Source organism: Procambarus clarkii, chromosome 78 (assembly GCF_040958095.1).
Source record: "Procambarus clarkii isolate CNS0578487 chromosome 78, FALCON_Pclarkii_2.0, whole genome shotgun sequence".
NCBI lineage: Eukaryota > Metazoa > Arthropoda > Malacostraca > Decapoda > Cambaridae > Procambarus > Procambarus clarkii.
The window spans coordinates 3,736,176-3,761,062 of NC_091227.1; the positions used below are offsets into that span (position 1 = coordinate 3,736,176).

General features: G+C 41.0%; 1 protein-coding gene across 1 annotated transcript in view; it reads left to right on the plus strand.

Moving 5' to 3' along the window:
• Positions 1-2,392: 2,392 nt before the first annotated feature.
• The window catches only part of LOC138357425 (caldesmon-like), a 91,322-nt gene continuing 68,827 nt past the window's right edge, over positions 2,393-24,887 (plus strand). The window contains exon 1 of the mRNA XM_069314275.1: positions 2,393-3,277. Coding sequence (XP_069170376.1) covers positions 2,393-3,277 — 885 coding nt within the window. The remainder of the gene's footprint in view (positions 3,278-24,887) is intronic.

The following is a 24,887-nucleotide window of genomic DNA, read 5'->3' on the forward strand; positions in this document are numbered from 1 at the left end:
TTAGTTAGTTTAAAAGTTTGCATTTATTGTAATGATGATGCCTTCCTAACATGGCTCATTAAAATAATTTTTTGTTTATGAAATCGTGTAAGTATTTATGCAATAATTATTATAAAACAATCATATTACGCAGTGGCATATCATTTTTATAAAGAAGCTTTATAAGGTGTTATGATCTCAGCCTACAGGAGAAACGAGTCTCCCTCCTTGAGAGTTATTCAGCAAGCCTGACCTGATTAGAAAGTCTAGCATATATTGAGGTGATAACCCATATAAAAAATAGTATGGTGGATTCAATGAGCAATTTGAGATTATGGGCAATGAAGAAGAAAACAGATAAATGACTGGCGAGGAGATGTGGACATTTTGCTGGAGGCGTGAGGCTCGCTTCCGGAGGACCTTGACCTCACTTGAGTGCCAGACATCGCAGGGGGAAGCCGCGCTCCGTTTGAGCTCCCGCCAGAAGGGAACCCCTAGTGATATATCTCTAAGAGAAGAGAAATGTGCAGACGTGCCAGCTGTGGAATTGAGCTGAGAACGTTGTGGTGTCAAGTCTTGGACGACGAGCAGAGTTTAATAAGCTACTCAGAGGCATTTTCGTGGGCTGTGTGGAGCGCCCTGACCAGAAGCCGTCAGAGGGAAAGCGCCCTCGATCAGTTAATCTGTGGTAACATTAATCAGTTAATTTGCTTGTAGTTGGTCGTGTGCCCAGCGACAGTAGCAATGTTTATTTATAAGTTAGACATGTTTTAATAAGGCAGAAAGCCTGAAATAGGAGAGTGAAGAGGGAGGAGCACGGAGCGACGTCCGTCCCTTCTGAGCTCTGACGGACGACTGAGGGAGCCCGGCTCCTGACGGAGGAAGACCCTCCCAGCAAGTGAGGACCGCCGCCAGGCGAGGTGGAGTATGGACCCGCCCAAAACGGGGGAGTCCACTCTCACTGTATGTAGAGAACAGATAGAGGTTTGAGGCAAACATATTGTGTGAATATTTTTTGTTTATGTGTTAAAGGGGAACATTTTATTGGAGTGTCGATGGGTTGCAGGTTTGTTCTTTGGGGAAGAAGTTGCTGAGAACTTCGAAGCCAGCAGATGAAGTAGCTGATGAGACTCCAAGGTAGTGGAGCAGAAGACCTCGAGCTGTGAGGAGAAGCAGCAGTGAAGAGGAGTGTCACGTGCTTCTGTAGAGGTGGAGAAGCACCATAGTTGCTCGGGGAAACTTCATGGTGTAGCAGCCAAGAGAGCTGTGGAGGACCCTAGCAGAAGGGTGAAGCACCGTAGTTGCACAAGGAAACTTCATGATAGCAGCCTGGAGGAGCTGCAGAGGATCCTGGCAGTGAAGCCCGGAAGAACCTAAGGATATTAGGGTAGTGAACTTCCAGAGGTGGAAGGGGAAGTTCTGGTGGATTACTTATAGGGAGTTGATAGTGTTTGGTTGTCATTAGCGTGCAAGACGCAGTGAGAGGTGAGTGACTGTTGGCATTCTTATGTCAAGGAGTTTTTTATACTGAAGTTTAGAGTTACAGTCGTAGGCTGGATTACCTACAGATGTATGCGTTCTAGGACTGATATTGATCGATTAATCATTGTTGTGTATCAATGAACATTTATACTGATATATGTTATTGCATTCAAATGCTGGTTTTCTATATATACATTATCTTGCTGATAGTGCAACAGCGTATGTAGACTTGATCAACTTGAGGAGGTTGATAGTATCAGGTGGTGAACCAGGAGATAGGATACCACTTGATAAGCTGATAATAGAGTTCTGATGGTGTTGGAGTGCAACCTGATTGTGATATTATAGAGTATAGGATTCATTATTATTATATGTGTGTATGTATCGTGTATGTGCTTTGTCCAGTAAATGTATCCCAATTTGCTGGTGTTTGCCCTTGTCCTAGTGAGGCTTCCCAGGAGGTAGTAAAGAAGGAGAGAGAGAGAGAAAGAACCAAGAACCACTGCCGTGGACAGGGTAAAAGGTAATACAAATAAGTCAAAAAGGGGATTGAGGAGATCATATCACCTAAGGAGAGAGTGGGGAGTCACAGCGGCTCGAGTGGGTGTGTGCTCGTGACAACGAGGCTAAGTGTTGGAGCCGCATCCCCTAAACGTGTGACGTTGAGCCCTTCTCCAAGAGCCAGAAGCGCCAAGGGTGATCTCCTAGTATAAGCACTCTACCGAGTTGTGGGTTGGGTTGTCCATAGAGAAGGATCAACGACAACACCAACCAACCCACAGTCTATAATAAATTGGGGGCCTGTGTCCGGGAGAGTGAACTGACACACCCACACCCTGTCCAAGAGTGGATTTGTACACCCTTGCTGAAATAGATAAACTGTGTGACCGCAGGTGTATACTCTCTCTCTTGGAAAAACTCACAGGACAGGATGACAGCAGTCCTGAATTTTAGAGGTTCGGAGAAAGACCTTGCGAGAGCCCAGAAGTACATTGATACAGGAGATGATGAAATCTTGCAAAATTGTACCCAGGAACAACTTTGGTTGATCGGTAAAATGTATGGTGTTAGGTTGAAGTCAAACAGGGCGTCTAGTAAACGAAAGGAAATCAAGGCAATAACGCAGATAGACAGAGTAAGCATGTTCTGCAAAACTCATGACGAGAAGATTCTAGACATGTGCACTAGGAGGCAGATAAGGATGTTGGAAGACCATTTCGGCCTAAAGGGTGGGCAAGATAAGATAGAGGATGGACGCGAGGCGCTGCGGACTTGGTTAAGGGAACAAAAAGCAGAAGAAGAGAAGGAAGCGAAACGCCAATGTGAACAAGAGGAAACACAGTGCCAGCAAGGAGGAGCTGAAGCCCTGCCTCAGAATGAAGAACCCGATAGGTTGGAAGAAATTTCAGAGGAAACGGATGATGCGCCAAGTGACGAAGGAATTAATGTAAACTCAAGTAGCAGCAGGGAAAGCAGCCTTGAGAGGCGCGAGATGGAACCAAAGTTGGAACCAGGAGACAATGAGGTACAGCTGCAACGTGAAGAGAGGCAGGCTCGGCTTGAGCAAGAGAAAGCCAAAGCCGAGCAGGAGCGAGCTAAAGCTGAGCAAGAGAAAGCTAAAGCCGAACAGGAAAAAGCTAAAGCCGAACAGGAAAAAGCTAAAGCTGAACAGGAAAAGCTTAAAGTCGGACAAGAGAGAGCCAAGGCCGAACAAGAAACGGCCAAGGCTGAACTGACTATGATAAAGATGGAGGCCGCTAAAGCAGAACAAGAGAGAATTAAGACGGCACGAAGGGAGAACAGAGTGAAGAACGAGGTGAGACGCAGCAATGGCAGACCCAGTGGAGTCTGGGGAGGAAGAAATTATGAAAGACCCAGAAGAGTCTGGGGTGAGAAAAATTTTGATAAATGGGCAGATAAAAGTAAGTACCCTAAAACTCAGAAGAGTAGGTCGCGCACTTCATCTGAAAGTGAGGATGGAGGGGCTAAGCGAGAAACAAATCGTGATCCAGGGAATCAAGAATCCAGTAAAGCTCCACAGAGTACGAGTAGTACGTCTGGCCCGAGGAACTCCAATACGAGTTGGCAGAGTCAGAGCTGGTACATATAGAAGAGATTTTTCCCAGGTGAGATGTTACAATTGTAACGGATTGGGTCACGTGATGCGAGATTGTAGACAGGGGAAGAGAGTTGTGACCCTGGCCATGTGTGACCCCGGAAGTAAATATACTAATGTGTTCCGAGACAAACCACAGAAGATGAACTTAGTGAATGAGAGGTATAGGCCGTTCATGAGTAAAGGTTGGATCAGTATAAGAGGCCAACCTGAGGTAGAAGTTGGTATCTTAAGAGATACCGGAGCTAATCAGAGCTTGATTGCGAGAAGCCTGATTGGGAATGGTCGACGGTTAGCTGACAGTGGGAAGATGAAAGTATATGGGTTATTGTCGGAGAGTGACCTGCCCGTATGTACTGTCCAGCTAAGGTCGGAATATGTGTCGGCAGAGGTGATGTTGGGAGTGTGCCCCGACATACCTATTCCAGGAGTCCAAGTGATCCTGGGAAATGACTTGTGCGGGACAAAGGTGTTGACAAGAGTCATGGCGGAGACTGTGCCAGAGGAGAGCCCAGAAGGCCACGGCACGGGTGGGACACCTGAGAGTGTGAACCTGACTGACATCCGAGAAGATGAGTCAGGAGACCGCCAAGCCATTGAAAACCCTGTCTCGGTAGTGACGAAGGCAGAGGTGGCCGACGAGGAAGACGCTGGAGAAGATGAGACAGTGTCGATTAAACCGGTAGAAGATATCGATGTAGATATAGCATGGCTGTTTGATGAAGGTCCAGCCCAGAAAAATGAAGTCTCGGTGAGGTCAAAAGTGAGGATGACCCAGCCGAAGAAGAATACTGTGAAGAGAGCGGACCTGAGTAGAGCGCAGACTGCTGAAATTAAGGGTCGGAAGGTGAATGCAACTGTGCTGAGTAGGAATGAGGAAAGATGTGGACATACTGAGGACGGAAATAGAGCGTCAAGTGGTCCACGAGCACAGAGGCATAGGGAAAGTGGAGTTAAGTTGTTTGAGATGCCAAGAGTTGGCATGTTTCACAGACAACGTGGAGGAGAAATAATGAAGAAGAGTGATAGCCGAGAAAATGAGAGGAGAAGAGACAGTATGTGTGGAGAGATGCTTACGAGCACTTTGGGAGAGGCAAAGCGACATGTATGGTCGAGTGCTGTTGGATGTAGTGCAGTGCTGGAAGAAACTTTTAGGGAACGAAGAAGAGTTGAAGGAGAAGAAATGGAGTGGTATAGAAGTGAAAAATGTGAAAAGAGGATGATGATGCAAGCATGGAGGAATAGAAGAAAGCCGAGGACTCGATGGAAGTCAAACAGGATGAGGTCTCGGATAAATGAGGAGACAAAAGGGAGGATAGTCGGTGAAGACGAGGGAGTGAAGTATGATGACAGTAGACAAAAGTATAATGGCAGTAGATGGAAGAGTGAAGACGACAGAGGAGGTACAGACAGTAGATGTCTGACTCTGGACGTGAAGAGAGGAAGACGAGGAAATGGAGGGTGGAAACAATAAGTAGAGTGTACCGATGGAGTGCAGGCGTCCAAGGAGGACAGCCTAGCCAAGAGGCGCCAGAGAAGTCAAATCGTTTGTGAGAAGATCATATTTCTGGCGAGTTCTGAGCCAGATGTTGCAAGGAGCATCGAACTAATTGTAGACTCCTAAGGGAGTATATGGGGTGAAGAACGAGACAGTGTGGTGGCGGAAGTATTATCCCGAGCTTTGCCACTGGAATAACTCTCAAAAATAAGGGGAGGGGAGTGTTATGATCTCAGCCTACAGGAGAAACGAGTCTCCCTCCTTGAGAGTTATTCAGCAAGCCTGACCTGATTAGAAAGTCTAGCATATATTGAGGTGATAACCCATATAAAAAATAGTATGGTGGATTCAATGAGCAATTTGAGATTATGGGCAATGAAGAAGAAAACAGATAAATGACTGGCGAGGAGATGTGGACATTTTGCTGGAGGCGTAAGGCTCGCTTCCGGAGGAACTTGACCTCACTTGAGTGCCAGACATCGCAGGGGGAAGCCGCGCTCCGTTTGAGCTCCCGCCAGAAGGGAACCCCTAGTGATATATCTCTAAGAGAAGAGAAGTGTGCAGACGTGCCAGCTGTGGAATTGAGCTGAGAACGTTGTGGTGTCAAGTCTTGGACGACGAGCAGAGTTTAATAAGCTACTCAGAGGCATTTTCGTGGGCTGTGTGGAGCGCCCTGACCAGAAGCCGTCAGAGGGAAAGCGCCCTCGATCAGTTAATCTGTGGTAAGCACGATATACGCCAGTTCATAGTGATTGCTTGTAGTTGGTCGTGTGCCCAGCGACAGTAGCAATGTTTATTTATAAGTTAGACATGTTTTAATAAGGCAGAAAGCCTGAAATAGGAGAGTGAAGAGGGAGGAGCACGGAGCGACGTCCGTCCCCTCTGAGCTCTGACGGACGACTGAGGGAGCCGGCTCCTGACGGAGGAAGACCCTCCCAGCGAGTGAGGACCGCCGCCAGGCGAGGTGGAGTATGGACCCGCCCAAAACGGGGGAGTCCACTCTCACTGTATGTAGAGAACAGATAGAGGTTTGAGGCAAACATATTGTGTGAATATTTTTTGTTTATGTGTTAAAGGGGAACATTTTATTGGAGTGTCGATGGGTTGCAGGTTTGTTCTTTGGGGAAGAAGTTGCTGAGAACTTCGAAGCCAGCAGATGAAGTAGCTGATGAGACTCCAAGGTAGTGGAGCAGAAGACCTCGAGCTGTGAGGAGAAGCAGCAGTGAAGAGGAGTGTCACGTGCTTCTGTAGAGGTGGAGAAGTACCATAGTTGCTCGGGGAAACTTCATGGTGTAGCAGCCAAGAGAGCTGTGGAGGACCCTAGCAGAAGGGTGAAGCACCGTAGTTGCACAAGGAAACTTCATGATAGCAGCCTGGAGGAGCTGCAGAGGATCCTGGTAGTGAAGCCCGGAAGAACCTAAGGATATTAGGGTAGTGAACTTCCAGAGGTGGAAGGGGAAGTTCTGGTGGATTACTTATAGGGAGTTGATAGTGTTTGGTTGTCATTAGCGTGCAAGACGCAGTGAGAGGTGAGTGACTGTTGGCATTCTTATGTCAAGGAGTTTTTTATACTGAAGTTTAGAGTTACAGTCGTAGGCTGGATTACCTACAGATGTATGCGTTCTAGGACTGATATTGATCGATTAATCATTGTTGTGTATCAATGAACATTTATACTGATATATGTTATTGCATTCAAATGCTGGTTTTCTATATATACATTATCTTGCTGATAGTGCAACAGCGTATGTAGACTTGATCAACTTGAGGAGGTTGATAGTATCAGGTGGTGAACCAGGAGATAGGATACCACTTGATAAGCTGATAATAGAGTTCTGATGGTGTTGGAGTGCAACCTGATTGTGATATTATAGAGTATAGGATTCATTATTATTATATGTGTGTATGTATCGTGTATGTGCTTTGTCCAGTAAATGTATCCCAATTTGCTGGTGTTTGCCCTTGTCCTAGTGAGGCTTCCCAGGAGGTAGTAAAGAAGGAGAGAGAGAGAGAAAGAACCAAGAACCACTGCCGTGGACAGGGTAAAAGGTAATACTAATAAGTCAAAAAGGGGATTGAGGAGATAGTGCAACAGCGTATGTAGACTTGATCAACTTGAGGAGGTTGATAGTATCAGGTGGTGAACCAGGAGATAGGATACCACTTGATAAGCTGATAATAGAGTTCTGATGGTGTTGGAGTGCAACCTGATTGTGATATTATAGAGTATAGGATTCATTATTATTATATGTGTGTATGTATCGTGTATGTGCTTTGTCCAGTAAATGTATCCCAATTTGCTGGTGTTTGCCCTTGTCCTAGTGAGGCTTCCCAGGAGGTAGTAAAGAAGGAGAGAGAGAGAGAGAAAGAACCAAGAACCACTGCCGTGGACAGGGTAAAAGGTAATACTAATAAGTCAAAAAGGGGATTGAGGAGATCATATCACCTAAGGAGAGAGTGGGGAGTCACAGCGGCTCGAGTGGGTGTGTGCACGTGACAACGAGGCTAAGTGTTGGAGCCGCATCCCCTAAACGTGTGACGTTGAGCCCTTCTCCAAGAGCCAGAAGCGCCAAGGGTGATCTCCTAGTATAAGCACTCTACCGAGTTGTGGGTTGGGTTAGCTATAGAGAAGGATCAACGACAACACCAACCAACCCACAGTCTATAATAAAGGTAAATATAATAGCAATGCGAAACTCTTTCTATCTGAAGTGTTTTTATTTTAAATACACTTGGGCGAAAAACATGTCTATTGCCCACGTGAGCGACTTGGGTGGGCTCTTGCAGATTCTATGTATTTTAATCTCTAAACATTTGAGTGCCAAGAACAACTCTCGTGCAGGCCCGCATTCAGTTCTCGACGTTCAAGCTTTTGCTATAGTAAATGTCTCTAAAAATGAGGCCGTAGCTCGCCCTGAACAACTGTTTTTTGGCTCAATTGTAACCCATCCAGCCGCAGTCTGCTGGGCAGGACCCAGTGCAGGTTTGGAAGGCTTTGGAAATTAAAGCACCGTAAGATTGTGAGTGTTCAAGTCTTGGGGGGACTAAGCATTTTTTGTGTGTGAATGTGCAAAGCCCGTGTTTATTTGTGTAAGTTAAAAATTGCTAAAAAAATTAAAAATTAAAAACTCAACTCAATTAAAAATTGAGTTTTTGTTTGTGTATAAGAGTTTAGCAATGTGTTTAAGTAAGATTGTGCAACTGTTTTAAGTTTGGGGGGGGGACTAAGTATTTTGCGCAAATGTGAAAGCCCTGGGTTTATTTGTGTAAGTTAAAAATTGAGTTTTTGTTTGTGTATAAGAGTTTAGCAATGTGTTTAAGTAAGATTGTGCAACTGTTTTAAGTTTAGGGGGACTAAGTATTTTGCGCGAATGTGAAAGCCCTGGGTTTATTTGTGTAAGTTAAAAATTGAGTTTTTGTTTGTGTATAAGAGTTTAGCAATGTCTTTAAGTAAGATTGTGCAACTGTTTTAAGTTTAGGGGGGACTAAGTATTTTGCGCGAATGTGAAAGCCCTGGGTTTATTTGTGTAAGTTAAAAATTGAGTTTTTGTTTGTGTATAAGAGTTTAGCAATGTGTTAAAGTAAGATTGTGCAACTGTTTTAAGTTTAGGGGGGACTAAGTATTTTGCGCGAATGTGAAAGCCCTGGGTTTATTTGTGTAAGTTAAAAATTGAGTTTTTGTTTGTGTATAAGAGTTTAGCAATGTGTTTAAGTAAGATTGTGCAACTGTTTTAAGTTTAGGGGGGACTAAGTATTTTGCACGAATGTGAAAGCCCTGGGTTTATTTGTGTAAGTTAAAAATTGAGTTTTTGTTTGTGTATAAGAGTTTAGCAATGTCTTTAAGTAAGATTGTGCAACTGTTTTAAGTTTAGGGGGGACTAAGTATTTTGCGCGAATGTGAAAGCCCTGGGTTTATTTGTGTAAGTTAAAAATTGAGTTTTTGTTTGTGTATAAGAGTTTAGCAATGTGTTAAAGTAAGATTGTGCAACTGTTTTAAGTTTAGGGGGGACTAAGTATTTTGCGCGAATGTGAAAGCCCTGGGTTTATTTGTGTAAGTTAAAAATTGAGTTTTTGTTTGTGTATAAGAGTTTAGCAATGTGTTTAAGTAAGATTGTGCAACTGTTTTAAGTTTAGGGGGGACTAAGTATTTTGCGCGAATGTGAAAGCCCTGGGTTTATTTGTGTAAGTTAAAAATGTAGTTTTTGTTTGTGTATAAGAGTTTAGCAATGTGTTTAAGTAAGATTGTGCAACTGTTTTAAGTTTTGGGGGGGACTAAGTATTTTGCGCAAATGAGAAAGCCCTGGGTTTATTTGTGTAAGTTAAAATAAGTTAATGTAAGTTGTACGCCTGTCCACAAATGTGGTAATCTCACAGATGTTAACAACTACAGACCTATATCTATCCTGCCAAACTTGTCAAAAATTTTTGAAAAACTAATCTATAAGCAGCTTTACTCATATCTAGCCAAACTCAATATACTTAGCCCTTGCCAATATGGCTTCAGACCCCAAAAAAGCACTAACGATGCACTTATTAGTATGCTTAACTCGATTCATACAGCTCTTGATAAAAATGAGTTCCCTGTTGGGTTGTTTGTGGACCTGCGTAAAGCTTTTGATACTGTCAACCACCAAAACCTTCTTCTTAAATTACATCATTATGGAGTCAGAGGACACTCCCTACAATACCTCAAATCCTACCTTACTGACAGGCTCCAATATGTTTCTGTGAATAATACAATTTCTCCCACCCTACCCATCAACATTGGTGTTCCCCAGGGCAGCATGCTTGGCCCTCTCCTCTTTCTCATCTACATTAATGACCTTCCAAATGCCTCACAACACCTCAAACCAATTCTATTTGCTGACGACACAACCTTCATTTACTCCAGTCCTGATCCCCTTGCTCTAAATGCCACAGTAAATACTGAGCTAAATAAAGTCCATCTGTGGCTAACTGCCAACAAACTCACCCTTAACATTGACAAAACCTTCTATATTCTGTTTGGCAATAAATCCTCTAATCAAATAAATCTCAAAATAAACAATACCCAAATTTGTAACAAATTAGATGGCAAATTCCTTGGCATTCTCATTGACCACAAGCTGAATTTCCAGGGACACATACTAAACATATCAAAAAAAGTTTCAAAAACTGTGGGCATTCTTTCTAAGATCAGATATTATGTACCACGCCCTGCCCTGGTGACTCTCTATTACTCCCTTATCTATCCATATCTCAACTATGGTATTTGTGCTTGGGGCTCTACTACCCAAAATCACTTACGTCCTCTAATTACTCAACACAAAGCTGCTATTAGGACAATATCCAATTCTGGCCCCAGACATCACTCGGTACCCCTACTCAAATCTCTGAATATGTTAGACATTAAGTCACTGCACATTCTCTCATGTGTAGTATACATATATAAAACGCTAAACTATAATGCCAATCCTGATCTCAAAAGCTTCATAGAAGGTTGTAACAGAAACCATGAGCATCACACCAGAAATAAATCAACCCGTTCTCACACAAGACAGCACATATATGACTTAATGCTTAAAGTCAATATGTTGAATATGAATTAGTAAATATGTGATATATTCCCAGTTACTTTTTTTACCAAGGCCCAAACTCTTCCTCACGTACCAATTTACGTGTCACAGTACCCGTCCGTCAACATAGATAGCAGAATATTCGTGATTGGCTCAATTATAAGGAAAATTGTAGTTTTCAGGTCCCACATGGGTTGTGAAATTTACCTACTATTGTCCATGCTCTTAGAATATTACAGATCAGCTACTTCCTATTGAAGGCTCGTAGTTTTGTTTTGAGAAATATTAGTTGTTCTTAGTAAATTATAATAAGCACTAAAAATTATTACATAGAATAACAGTCCTTCACCAATCAATATTATATACCATAGTTTGTGCTTTACAAATCTTTAAAGGATGTTTTGTAGGAACGCTAACAGAAAACGATGTTACGTTGGAATGTCTATGGGGTAAACTACTGCAAACAGGACGGCATTGTGTCTACTATACCAACTATAGCTAGGATGGGTATATTGTCACCTACCGCCTGTTAGGTGGGAAAGGGGTCCAATACCACCCACAGGATGGGTATGAGGGTCACATCCACCCACAGGATGAGTATGGGGATCACATCCACCCACAGGAAGGGTATGGGGTCCAATACCACCCACAGGATGAGTATGGCGTCCACTACAACCCACAGGATGGGTATGGGGCTCCAACCACCCATAGAATGGGTATGGGGCTCTAACCACCCATAGAACGGGTATGGGGCTCCAACCACAAATAAAATGGGTATAGGGTCCAATAACACCCACTGGATGTGTATTGCGTCCATTGCCGCGCGTCGAGCTCGAAAACCGCAGCATTCATCTCAGAACCATGCCTATTTCACACAGATTCCTTAATAAACGTAAGAGTTTTATATGTCACAAGAAAGATATAAATATAAGCTTCATTCTAAATACCTTACCATGGGCATATTTAAATTTAAAGCGAAGATACGTGTACTTTTATAATAGCCGAGCTTTAACCCCGGACAGATTGATCGACCGAGCAACTCTCTCTCAGAACAATGTTTATTTCACGTGAATTCGTTAATAAACATATATGTTTTATATGTCTCAAGAAAGGCAGACATATAAGCTTCACTTTAAACACTTTACCATGGACATATTTAAAGTTCTAATGAAGATACATGTATTTTAAAAATTACGGAGCTCCCACCCCGTACAGACTGAACGACAGAGCAACTCTCTCAGATCAATGTTTATTTCACGTAAATTCGTTAATAAACACAAATGTTTTATGTCTTAAGCAAGATAGAAATAAGAGCTTCATTTTAAATACATTACAATAGACATATTTATAGCTCAAGTGAAGATACATATGTTTTTATAGTAGCGCTCAGTAGCTTGTCGGGCATGGAGTGCAGACGCCTACGCACTTGCCGATATATTGTATAATTAACAAAGATACGCTAATAAAGCCTAAAATCTTATATGCCTCCAGAAAGATCGAGATATGAACATTGTTATGATTTCACCAAATGAAATATATCATGTTCGAGAACAAAGATATATGAATTTTAAATTAAGTTTCGACTCTTGCTTGGGCGAGAGAGAGGGAGCGACTCTCGCCCCATCTATTGGAGATTCTGTCCACTAAAGACCCAAAGCAACTCAAACCCTCCTAGCATTATTTAAGTAATGAAGTAATATGGTATATTTACTATAATGTGGGTGCTGAATGCAGAACATGAGAAAACATATATTTACTCCAAACTAATATAATTTCATTATGAAATAAGTAAATAAGTAGCATCAAAGGAAGTCGACGGTCCAAGCGTCAATGTTGTGGAGCGACTTATCCAAGATATATCGTTGTTTGGAAAGTGTTTGTTGGCATATCCAGTTGTCGCACTTCTCTGCACAAATTATCACAAATTTAAATTATAATGTTAACAAGTAGAATACGTATTTTTAATAAAATCTAACATAACTAGCCAGAAAACATTTAACATTTATTAAAAAAATATATGTTTGGAAGTTAAATCGACTTCATAGGACAATTGTTTTGTTATATCAACCAATATATCTTTGTTATATTGTTTTTGTTATATCAACCAATCCTTGTAAAAATTTATTGTATGTATGTACCTTACCTAAATAAAATTGTATTGTATTGTATTGTATATATACTCGTTATTCGTTGACATGCATTCGCTACTTAAACTACCATGTACTGTACTTATGTAAAATCTCCCATGTCAAGTATGTTTATTGAGATAAGCAATAAATACATCTCAAAGGGATAGAGTAGCTTAGGCTATTTCTACCCCCCCTCTACTTCAAGTCCCTCAAGGGGCGCACAAATTCAGTGAGTACAAATAGACAAATAACATTACAAGAATCCCATTTAATCTCCCATGTCTCTTCGCTCATCTCACCGAACCCTACAGGCTCTGTGATATATTGTTTAATTAATTGAGATTCACAAATAAAGCTGATAATTGTATCTGTTAACAAAAAGGCAGAGCTTATTTTAGTTCATTTATTATGCACCCCATACCCATCCTATGAGCGATAGTGGAGTGTTACAGAGGCACATAATGGGCTCAGGGACTGAGCCCCACAATTCATATAGCCAAGCAAGTTATAATCTTGATAAGCTAGTTACAAAAGTCAATGCACATTGTCACATCAACAATGGGCTCGAGACCGACCACAAGTACAGTTTATAATTTAAGCAACTGACATATATGGAGGGCTAGTGTCACAATTGATATGTTTATCCTACACATAACCCCCTCTCCCCCATCCAATGGGCAGCGGTGGATAGGTTACAATCAAGTCGTTTTTTGCTTTTTATTTAGAGATTAGATCTTATTGGGTGCGGAAAGATATTCATATTTTAAAGAAGGCTTCTTGGCTGATGCTCTCCATTGATGGAAAATATACAACCTTTGAAAATCAATGTTAGTTTGATCTAGATATTGTAATTAACGCAGTTACCTTGTGTTATTCTTCACCTATATCTTTTTCTGGTTAATCCCTATTTACATTATGCAGTTCAGGTTTCGTCGCCAGACTATAGTTTTTAGTTTAGTTAATTTATCACATAATGGGTTCAGGGACTGAACACACACAATATATTTATCTAAGCAAGTTACAATCTTGAGGAGCTAGCCACAAAATTCATAACACATCGTCACATCAACAACGTGGGTTCGAGATCGACCACAAGTACAGTTTCTAAATTAAGCAAATGCCATATGTGGAGAGGTAGTGTCACAATTGATATGATTGTCCTGCACATTTCCACAGTGGTTTGCTTGGGTTCTTTTAATTATCTTAGATACCATTGAAGAGAACCTCCTAGGTACTATAGTGTATATATGCTGGTAAGAAGTATAATTATCCTGAGAAATCGTGTAAATTATGTTGTACGAGTGCTTCCAGTTAAGTAACATAGTTCATTTGTGTGCGCGTGCTTGAAGAGGAAATGTTATCCCCCCCCCACCCCATTGTAAATATTTGTGGGTTTCAGACCATACGACCACGGCTTACCCTCGCCGCGGTCGAGGGTAAGAACACCGGATGTATACCCAGTATTACAAGTATACATTAGCAATAACAATTATGGAAAGTTCCTTCACCTATACATAGACAAGAGACTGAACTTCAGCACCCACATACAACACATAAGGGGATGCTCTGAGAGAGAGAGAGAGAGAGAGAGAGAGAGAGAGAGGGAGAGTAAAATTATCCACTGAGGTCTGATTAAGTCCTTTTGGGGACCTTAATCATTAGGACGTCCAATGATTAACGCAAAGTGAAGCGTATTCAGATGGTATATTGACAACATTCAGCATATCTCATAATGACCTAGTAGTACTTGGTGCACAAATACCTTTTGCAAAGGAATCGCAAAACATAATTAAACACAACTGTACCGTACAGTGTTATATATTTATTTCAGTTTGAACAATTTTTAACATTAACATTCCAACATTCATTTTAGCAAGTTCTCTCAGAATGACGTGTGGGTTAGCAATGTCAAAGGCTGACTTAAGATCTAGGAAAGTGGTATATGACCTATCAGTATGCAGGGTGAGGAATGTGGTAATACAATGATGTACACTCTTTCCATGCATGAAGCCATATATCTGGGGAGACAACATATTAATAATTTTGTAAAGGAGACGGTTGAGAACCATCCTCTCAAGACACTTATAGAGACAACTAGTGAGGGAGATTGGGCGAAAAGCACTCGGCTGGTGAGGTTTAGGAATGGGAATAATAACACTGTTGGTCCATGACTTAGGAAGCTCCCCAGTTACATAGCACATATTATACAATTGAAGAAAGGTATTCCCTGGAACTAGCAGAAGCATATGCAGTATGCCGTCAGTAACTCCATCCTCCCCGGGTGATGTAGCTTTGCCTTTATGTAGAGCAGAATCTAGTTCGTATTCAGTAAAAGCATGTCACAGTCATCCTCTTGATGAAGCATGAAGTCAAGGAACCTTGCCCTATCAGTATATCTATCATTTAATTCATTCTGTGAGGGTAGAGGAAGACTGTCAAAGCTGGAAGTCGTGGCCCAAGCATCAACAAGCTCATTTGCTCTGTGCAGAGGATTAGGGTACGAGATCTCTGCAGCATTTTTCCCTTTGATCTTGTTGATATCCTTCCATGCCCGACTTAGTGGCGTGTGAGAATTGAGACCACGGACAAAAGTTTCCCAGTCTGTCTGCCTCAGCTCCACCATACGTTCCCTGGCCTTAGCCAGAGCCGCTTGAAAGAGCCGAAGCATTTCAGCAGTGCGGGTCCTTCTACAAGCTAGTCCAATTATTCTGGCAGTGCGTTTTAGTGTCTGCAATTTAGAATCATTATAATAAACATAAGTGCTATGACCAGTGTAATTTGGGTTACGTGGCCTGGACGATGAATCAAGTGATTCTATAAACTGTTCGATAGTACCTGTGAGCTCATTGTTAAAATCTTCAACTGATGAAGGCTCAGATGAACTGCACCAATCTGACACATGAGCAACAAGATTGTCTCGTTGATCGATGGGCACAGCCAGCCTCTTCCGCTTGAACACTCCACCAGGGAGGATAGAGCTGCCAATGCTTACAGTTGCTAATATGGCCAGATGATCAGACGCCATATCTGGCACTATTGACGAGGCGCACACGGTGTGGGAGACGTTGACACCGAGACATAGATCAAGAATACCCCCATAGATATTCGTCGGTTCAAGGTCACCCACAATCTGTGCATCATCGTGACTACCTAATAGTGACACCAGTTGGTTGCCGTTACGATTACTGAACTGCGAATTACCAATGTTCCTATGTCTAGCGTTATAATCACCTTTAATGATGGTAGGCTCAGTCTGAATACAGATAGGAAGGTCAGCATAATTAAAGTTACAAGGAGTCGATTATTTAGTACATAGTTGTTTTTCTCTTAAACTGGATGATAGAGGGGGAGTCTTTAACGTGATTGGGAATACATACATACATACATACATACATACATACATACATACATACATACATACATACATACATACATACATACATACGTACATACATACGTACATACATACATACATACATGCGTACATACATACATACATACATACATACATACATACATACATACATACATACATACATACATACATACATGCATGCGTACATCCATCCATCCATACATACATACATACATACATACATACATACATACATACATACATACATACATACATACATACATACATACATACATACATACATGCATACATACATACATACATACATACATACATACATACATACATACATACATACATACATACATACATACATACATGCATACATGCATGCATACATACATACATACATGGGAGAATGGGGACCCACATGGTGGTGCAGATACGTGGCGAGCTAAACTCTTGGAAGTGGCAACAAGGAATTTTCTGAGCCAGCATGTCAAGGAACCCACAAGAATGAGAGGCAATGATGAACCAGCTAGACTCGACTTAATATTCACCCTGAATGAGTCAGAAATAAGGGAAGTCAAAGTTGAAGCCCCCATAGGAATGAGTGACCGCAGTGTACTGACCTTTGAGTACTTGGTGGAGGTAGGGATAACCTATCCAAGGATGGGAGTGGAGGGGAAAAGACTGAATTACCGAAGAGGAAAATATGACGAGATGAGGAACTTCCTCAGGGGAATACTATGGGAAACAAAACTTAGAGACAAGAATGTGCAGGTCATGATGGATTTTGTCACCCAAAAGTGCCAGGAAGCTGCAGACAGGTTTATCCCCGTCCAAAAGGAGAAAAACGAAAAACAACAGAAAAACCCATGGTTCAACCAGGAATGTAAGGTAGCGAAACAACTGAGCAAAAGAACATGGAGAAACTACAGAAATAACAGAACACCAGAGAGCAGGGAGAGATACCAGAGGGCCAGAAATGAGTACATCAGAGTGAGGAGGGAAGCAGAGAGACAGTTTGAAAATGACATCGCGAGTAAAGCCAAGACCCAACCAAAGCTGCTCCACAGCCATATCAGGAGGAAAACAGCAGTGAAGGAACAAGTGATGAAGCTGCGGAAAGGGGAGAACAGATACACAGAGAATGACAAGGAGGTGTGTGAAGAACTCAACAAGAGATTCCAGGAGGTCTTCACAATAGAACAAGGAGAAGCCCCTGCACTAAATGAGGAGGCGGCAAACCAAGCAACCTTGGAGGAATTTGACCTCACCAGTGATGAGGTCAAAAGGTGTCTGCTGGAGCTAGATGTGACAAAGGCTGTTGGGCCTGATAGAATCTCACCATGGATACTAAAGGAAGGTGCAGAAGCACTAAGTGTGCCACTCTCTATGGTGTATAACAGGTCACTGGAAACAGGAGACTTACCAGAAAGTTGGAAGACAGCTAACGTGGTCCCAATATACAAAAAGGGTGACAGGCAAGAGGCACTGAATTACAGGCCAGTTTCCTTAACTTGTATACCATGCAAGGTGCTGGAGAAGATCGTGAGGAAAAGGCTCGTAGAGCATCTGGAGGGAAATAACTTTGTAACGCACCACCAACATGGGTTCAGAGATGGTAGATCGTGCCTCACAGGTTTAATAGAATTTTATGACCAGGCAACGAAAATTAGGCAGGAAAGAGAAGGGTGGGCCGACTGCATTTTCCTGGATTGCCAAAAAGCCTTTGACACAGTACCCCATAAAAGGCTGTTAAAAAAGTTGGAGCAACAGGCAGGAGTAAAAGGGAAGGTGCTCCAGTGGATAAGGGAGTACTTAAGCAACAGGAAACAGCGAGTAACTGTGAGGGGGAAGACATCAGAGTGGCGAGATGTCACCAGCGGAGTCCCACAGGGCTCAGTACTTGGACCCATCCTGTTTCTAATATATGTGAACGATCTTCCAGAGGGTATAGACTCATTCCTCTCGATGTTTGCTGATGATGCAAAAATTATGAGAAGAATCAAGACGGATGAAGATAGACAGAGACTACAGGATGACCTGGATAAACTGGAGGAATGGTCTAGAAAATGGCTGCTGAAGTTCAACTCTGGAAAGTGTAAGGTGATGAAATTAGGCGAAGGGAGCAGGAGGCTGAACACAAGGTATCATCTGGGAGGGGAAATCCTGCAAGAATCAAATAGAGAGAAGGATCTGGGGGTTGATATCACACCGAACCTGTCCCCAGAGGCCCACATCAAAAGAATATCATCAGCGGCATATGCTAGACTGGCCAACATAAGAACTGCCTTCAGAAACTTGTGTAAGGAATCTTTCAGAACCCTGTATACCACTTATGTAAGACCAATCCTGGAGTATGCAGCTCCAGCCTGGAGTCCATACCTAGTTAAACACAAGACAAAGTTAGAGAAGATTCAGCGGTATGCCACCAGGCTCGTCCCGGAACTGAGAGAATTGAGCTACGAGGAAAGGCTAAAGGAGCTGAACCTCACATCCCTGGAAAACAGAAGAGTAAGGGGAGACATGATAACCACCTACAAAATTCTCAGGGGAATTGACAGGGTGGACAAAGACAAACTCTTCAGCACGGGTGGGACACGAACAAGGGGACACAGGTGGAAACTTAGAACCCAGATGAGCCACAGAGACGTTAGAAAGAATTTTTTCAGTGTCAGAGTAGTTAATAAATGGAATGCACTAGGAAGTGATGTGGTGGAGGCTGACTCCATACACAGTTTCAAATGTAGATATGATAGAGCCCAGTAGGCTCAGGAATCTGTACACCAGTTGATTGACAGTTGAGAGGCGGGACCAAAGAGCCAAAGCTCAACCCCGCAAGCACAATTAGGTGAGTACAATTAGGTGAGTACATACATACATACATGCGTATATAAATACATGCGTATATACATGCGTATATAAATACATACATACATACATACATTACATACATACATGCATGCATGCGTACATACATACATCCATCCATCTATCCATACATACATACATACATACATACATACATACATACATACATACATACATACATACATACATACATACATACATACATGCATACATACATACATACATACATACATACATACATACATACATACATACATACATACATGCATGCATGCGTACATACATCCATCCATCCATCTATCCATTCATACATGCATACATACATACATACATACATACATACATACATACATACATACATACATGCATGCATGCATACATACATACATACATACATACATACATACATACATACATACATACATACATACATACATGCATGCATACATACATACATACATACATACATACATACATACATACATACATGCATGCATGCATACATACATACATACATACATACATACATGCATGCATGCATACATACATACATACATACATACATACATACATACATACATACATACATACATACATACATCCATACATACATACATACATACATACATACATACATACATACATACATACATACATACATACATACATACATGCATGCATACATACATACATACATACATACATACATACATACATACATACATACACGTCCAGTCAGCATATAGCTATTTCGGGACAAAATCCAATACAGTTTATATTGGTGAGACGCCACTGTGATGAGGAGTTTAAATATCACAGGAACTGTAGGTTAATGTGTGACATAGGTGAGGTTAGATGAAGCATCTACAAGCTTCAGTTGGAGGCTGATGGAGTGTTGTGGAGGCTGCTGGTACTATGCCCAGATGTTGGAGGGTAGATTTGACTCTCCCACCCTCCCTACAACTCCCCCCTTCCCCCCACATTGACCGCAGTACGTCTAAGGTTACTTTCCACTCTCGCTTACCAAGGGTATAACCCCCGCCCCCCCCCCCCAACACACACACATGCATCAGATTCTTAACTTACAATATTTATGATTTACCAATTTATGTTACTACACTGACTCTCAATTTCACAATATTGTATAAACTTTGATGAATCGCTCGTCTATGGGTCATCCAATAATGTTAACAGACTTCTAGATGTTACCACTGCTAGGTTTAGGCTCAGCTACAAGTACCTCTGGGAGTTTGTAACATCTGATGATGTAGATTTGACTAAATGTAAACTCTGTCAGCAGAACTATTCGCATACTTTGAGTCATTATATAATGGAATGTGAAAAATCGCGGAATTTAAAGATAACAACATCAATAGTGTCCATGAAATGTGTAAGTGCTTCATTCATAATGATGTGCTGCCCGAAATCTTAGCGAAGTATCCAAAATTTGCTTACTGTAGGTAATGCATACACATGACTGTAAAGCTGCCGCCCAGTTGGGTGGGTGTGGAGCACATGACTGTAAAGCTGCCGCCCAGTTGGGTGGGTGTGGAGCACATGACTGTAAAGCTGCCGCCCAGTTGGGTGGGTGTGGAGCACATGACTGTAAAGCAGCCGCCCAGTTGGGTGGGTGTGGAGCACATGACTGTAAAGCTGCCGCCCAGTTGGGTGGGTGTGGAGCACATGACTGTAAAGCTGCCGCCCAGTTGGGTGGGTGTGCAGCAAGACTAGTAACTGTGTGACTCACCATAAATGTAAAGTGCCTTGTATAGTGACTGTTGTGAGCCTCTTGTTGAATCACTTGTGACAAAAGATTACTGATGTGTGTATTTGTGGTGGTGATTAAATATGTATGTGTATGTATATATGTATACGTATGAATATGTACATGTATGCATAAGTATGTGTACATTAATAATTTTGTAACTAGCGTCAAAAAATTGTTATTTGCTTAGCTAAACGAACTAGAGGGTTCAGTTCCTGAACCGATTATGTGCCTCTGTAATCCTTTACACCACCGCCCACGGGATGTGTATTATGGGGTGCATAATAAAGAAAGAAAATGAATGGACCGAACCCCACAATTCATTTAGCTAAGCAAGTTACAATCTTGATGAGCTAGTTACAAAATTCACTATAAGTCGTCACATCATAAATGGGTTCGAGATGGACCACAAGTAGTGCATTACATAATTTATCAGTATTGTGCAGCCTGTGATCCCCGCCTGGCTGGATACTGATAACTAGGTAATTTTCATGTGTCCGGACACCGGCAATAAGGTGGTATTATTTATTTAACTTAAGATATATATATTTTTAAATGTTGTCACATTAACGGCTACATCTTCCTTTCTTCTGACATATAGATTTTTAAGATTAATTAAAATATATGGAAACTAATTATACAATTTATTGGCTGGTGTGCAGGGCTTCACACTCTCAGAGCTAGCCATCAAGTAACTATCAAAACGCATATATCTTCGTTTTCACTTCAGTTATATTTATGACAAAGGATTTTAAATGTAGCCTATATTTCTACCTTTCAGATGACATAAATACTTTTGTTAATTACAATATCTAGATCAAACTAACATTGATTTTCAAAAGGTTGTATATTTTCCATCAATGGAGTGCATCAGCCAAGAAGCCTTCTTTAAAATATGAATATCTTTCCGCACCCAATAAGATCTAATCTCTAAATAAAAAGCAAAAAACGACTTGATTGTAACCTATCCACCGCTGCCCATTGGATGGGGGAGAGGGGGTTATGTGTAGGATAAACATATCAATTGTGACACTAGCCCTCCATATATGTCAGTTGCTTAAATTATAAACTGTACTTGTGGTCGGTCTCGAGCCCATTGTTGATGTGACAATGTGCATTGACTTTTGTAACTAGCTTATCAAGATTATAACTTGCTTGGCTATATGAATTGTGGGGCTCAGTCCCTGAGCCCATTATGTGCCTCTGTAACACTCCACTATCGCTCATAGGATGGGTATGGGGTGCATAATAAATGAACTAAAATAAGCTCTGCCTTTTTGATAACATATACAATTATAAGCTTTATTTGTGAAGCTCAATTAATTAAACAATATATCACAGAGCCTGTAGGGTTCGGTGAGATGAGCGAAGAGACATGGGAGATTTTAAATAAGTACAGTACATGGTAGTTTAAGTAGCGAATGCATGTCAACGAATAACGAGTATATATACAATACAATACAATACAATACAATTTTATTTAGGTAAGGTACATACATACAATAAATTTTTACAAGGATTGGTTGATATAACAAAAACAATATAACAAAGATATATTGGTTGATATAACAAAACAATTGTCCTATGAAGTCGATTTAACTTCCAAACATATATTTTTTTAATAAATGTTAAATGTTTTCTGGCTAGTTATGTTAGATTTTATTAAAAATACGTATTCTACTTGTTAACATTATAATTTAAATTTGTGATAATTTGTGCAGAGAAGTGCGACAACTGGATATGCCAACAAACACTTTCCAAACAACGATATATCTTGGATAAGTCGCTCCACAACATTGACGCTTGGACCGTCGACTTCCTTTGATGCTACTTATTTCATAATGAAATTATATTAGTTTGGAGTAAATATATGTTCTCATGTTCTGCATTCAGCACCCACATTATAGTAAATATACCATATTATTTCATTACTTAAATAATGCTAGGAGGGTTTAAGTTGCTTTGGGTCTTTAGTGGACAGAATCTCCAATAGATGGGGCGAGAGTCGCTCCCTCTCTCTCGCCCGAGCAAGAGTCGAAACTTAATTTAAAATTGATATATCTTTGTTCTCGAACATGATATATTTCATTTGGTGAAATCATAATAATGTTCATATCTCGATCTTTCTGGAGGCATATAAGATTTTAGGCTTTATTAGCGTATCTTTGTTAATTATACAATATATCGGCAAGTGCGTAGGCGTCTGCACTCCATGCCCGACAAGCTACTGAGCGCTACTATAAAAACATATGTATCTTCACTTGAGCTATAAATATGTCTATTGTAATGTATTTAAAATGAAGCTCTTATTTCTATCTTGCTTAAGACATAAAACATTTGTGTTTATTAACGAATTTACGTGAAATAAACATTGATCTGAGAGAGTTGCTCTGTCGTTCAGTCTGTACGGGGTGGGAGCTCCGTAATTTTTAAAATACATGTATCTTCATTAGAACTTTAAATATGTCCATGGTAAAGTGTTTAAAGTGAAGCTTATATGTCTGCCTTTCTTGAGACATATAAAACATATATGTTTATTAACGAATTCACGTGAAATAAACATTGTTCTGAGAGAGAGTTGCTCGGTCGATCAATCTGTCCGGGGTTAAAGCTCGGCTATTATAAAAGTACACGTATCTTCGCTTTAAATTTAAATATGCCCATGGTAAGGTATTTAGAATGAAGCTTATATTTATATCTTTCTTGTGACATATAAAACTCTTACGTTTATTAAGGAATCTGTGTGAAATAGGCATGGTTCTGAGATGAATGCTGCGGTTTTCGAGCTCGACGCGCGGCAATGGACGCAATACACATCCAGTGGGTGTTATTGGACCCTATACCCATTTTATTTGTGGTTGGAGCCCCATACCCATTCTATGGGTGGTTAGAGCCCCATACCCATTCTATGGGTGGTTGGAGCCCCATACCCATCCTGTGGGTTGTAGTGGACGCCATACTCATCCTGTGGGTGGTATTGGACCCCATACCCTTCCTGTGGGTGGATGAGATCCCCATACTCATCCTGTGGGTGGATGTGACCCTCATACCCATCCTGTGGGTGGTATTGGACCCCTTTCCCACCTAACAGGCGGTAGGTGACAATATACCCATCCTAGCTATAGTTGGTATAGTAGACACAATACCGTCCTGTTTGCAGTAGTTTACCCCATAGACATTCCAACGTAACATCGTTTTCTGTTAGCGTTCCTACAAAACATCCTTTAAAGATTTGTAAAGCACAAACTATGGTATATAATATTGATTGGTGAAGGACTGTTATTCTATGTAATAATTTTTAGTGCTTATTATAATTTACTAAGAACAACTAATATTTCTCAAAACAAAACTACGAGCCTTCAATAGGAAGTAGCTGATCTGTAATATTCTAAGAGCATGGACAATAGTAGGTAAATTTCACAACCCATGTGGGACCTGAAAACTACAATTTTCCTTATAATTGAGCCAATCACGAATATTCTGCTATCTATGTTGACGGACGGGTACTGTGACACGTAAATTGGTACGTGAGGAAGAGTTTGGGCCTTGGTAAAAAAAGTAACTGGGAATATATCACATATTTACTAATTCATATTCAACATATTGACTTTAAGCATTAAGTCATATATGTGCTGTCTTGTGTGAGAACGGGTTGAAATAAATACAGTTTTGATATTCCTAGAGTACGTCTTAATCAAACTAGAAATGCTCTACAAATCAAGGGGCCCAGAATGTGGAATGACCTTCCCAACCATGTTAAAGACTGTACCTCTCTCAACCAGTTTAAGTTAAAAGCGAAGCTATACCTAATAAATTCCCTGTAACCTACCTTACCCTTCTATTGTCAACCAATGTCTGTGTTTTTTCTTTAAAGAGCGCTGTTTGTCGACATAATTGTATTTGTGCTGCTTTTTCATCTATGCTTTCATTTCTTGTTTTCATTCTACTCATTATGCTCAATTACTGTAGTATTAAGCTTGTCATTTAAGTTTATCATGCCCGAAACGCTTTGCGTAATAGTGGCTTTAGGCATTGTATGTACTAGCTCTACCTATAAGTCTACCAATCCTTGTAAAAATTTATTGTATGTATGTACCTTACCTAAATAAAATTGTATTGTATTGTATTGTA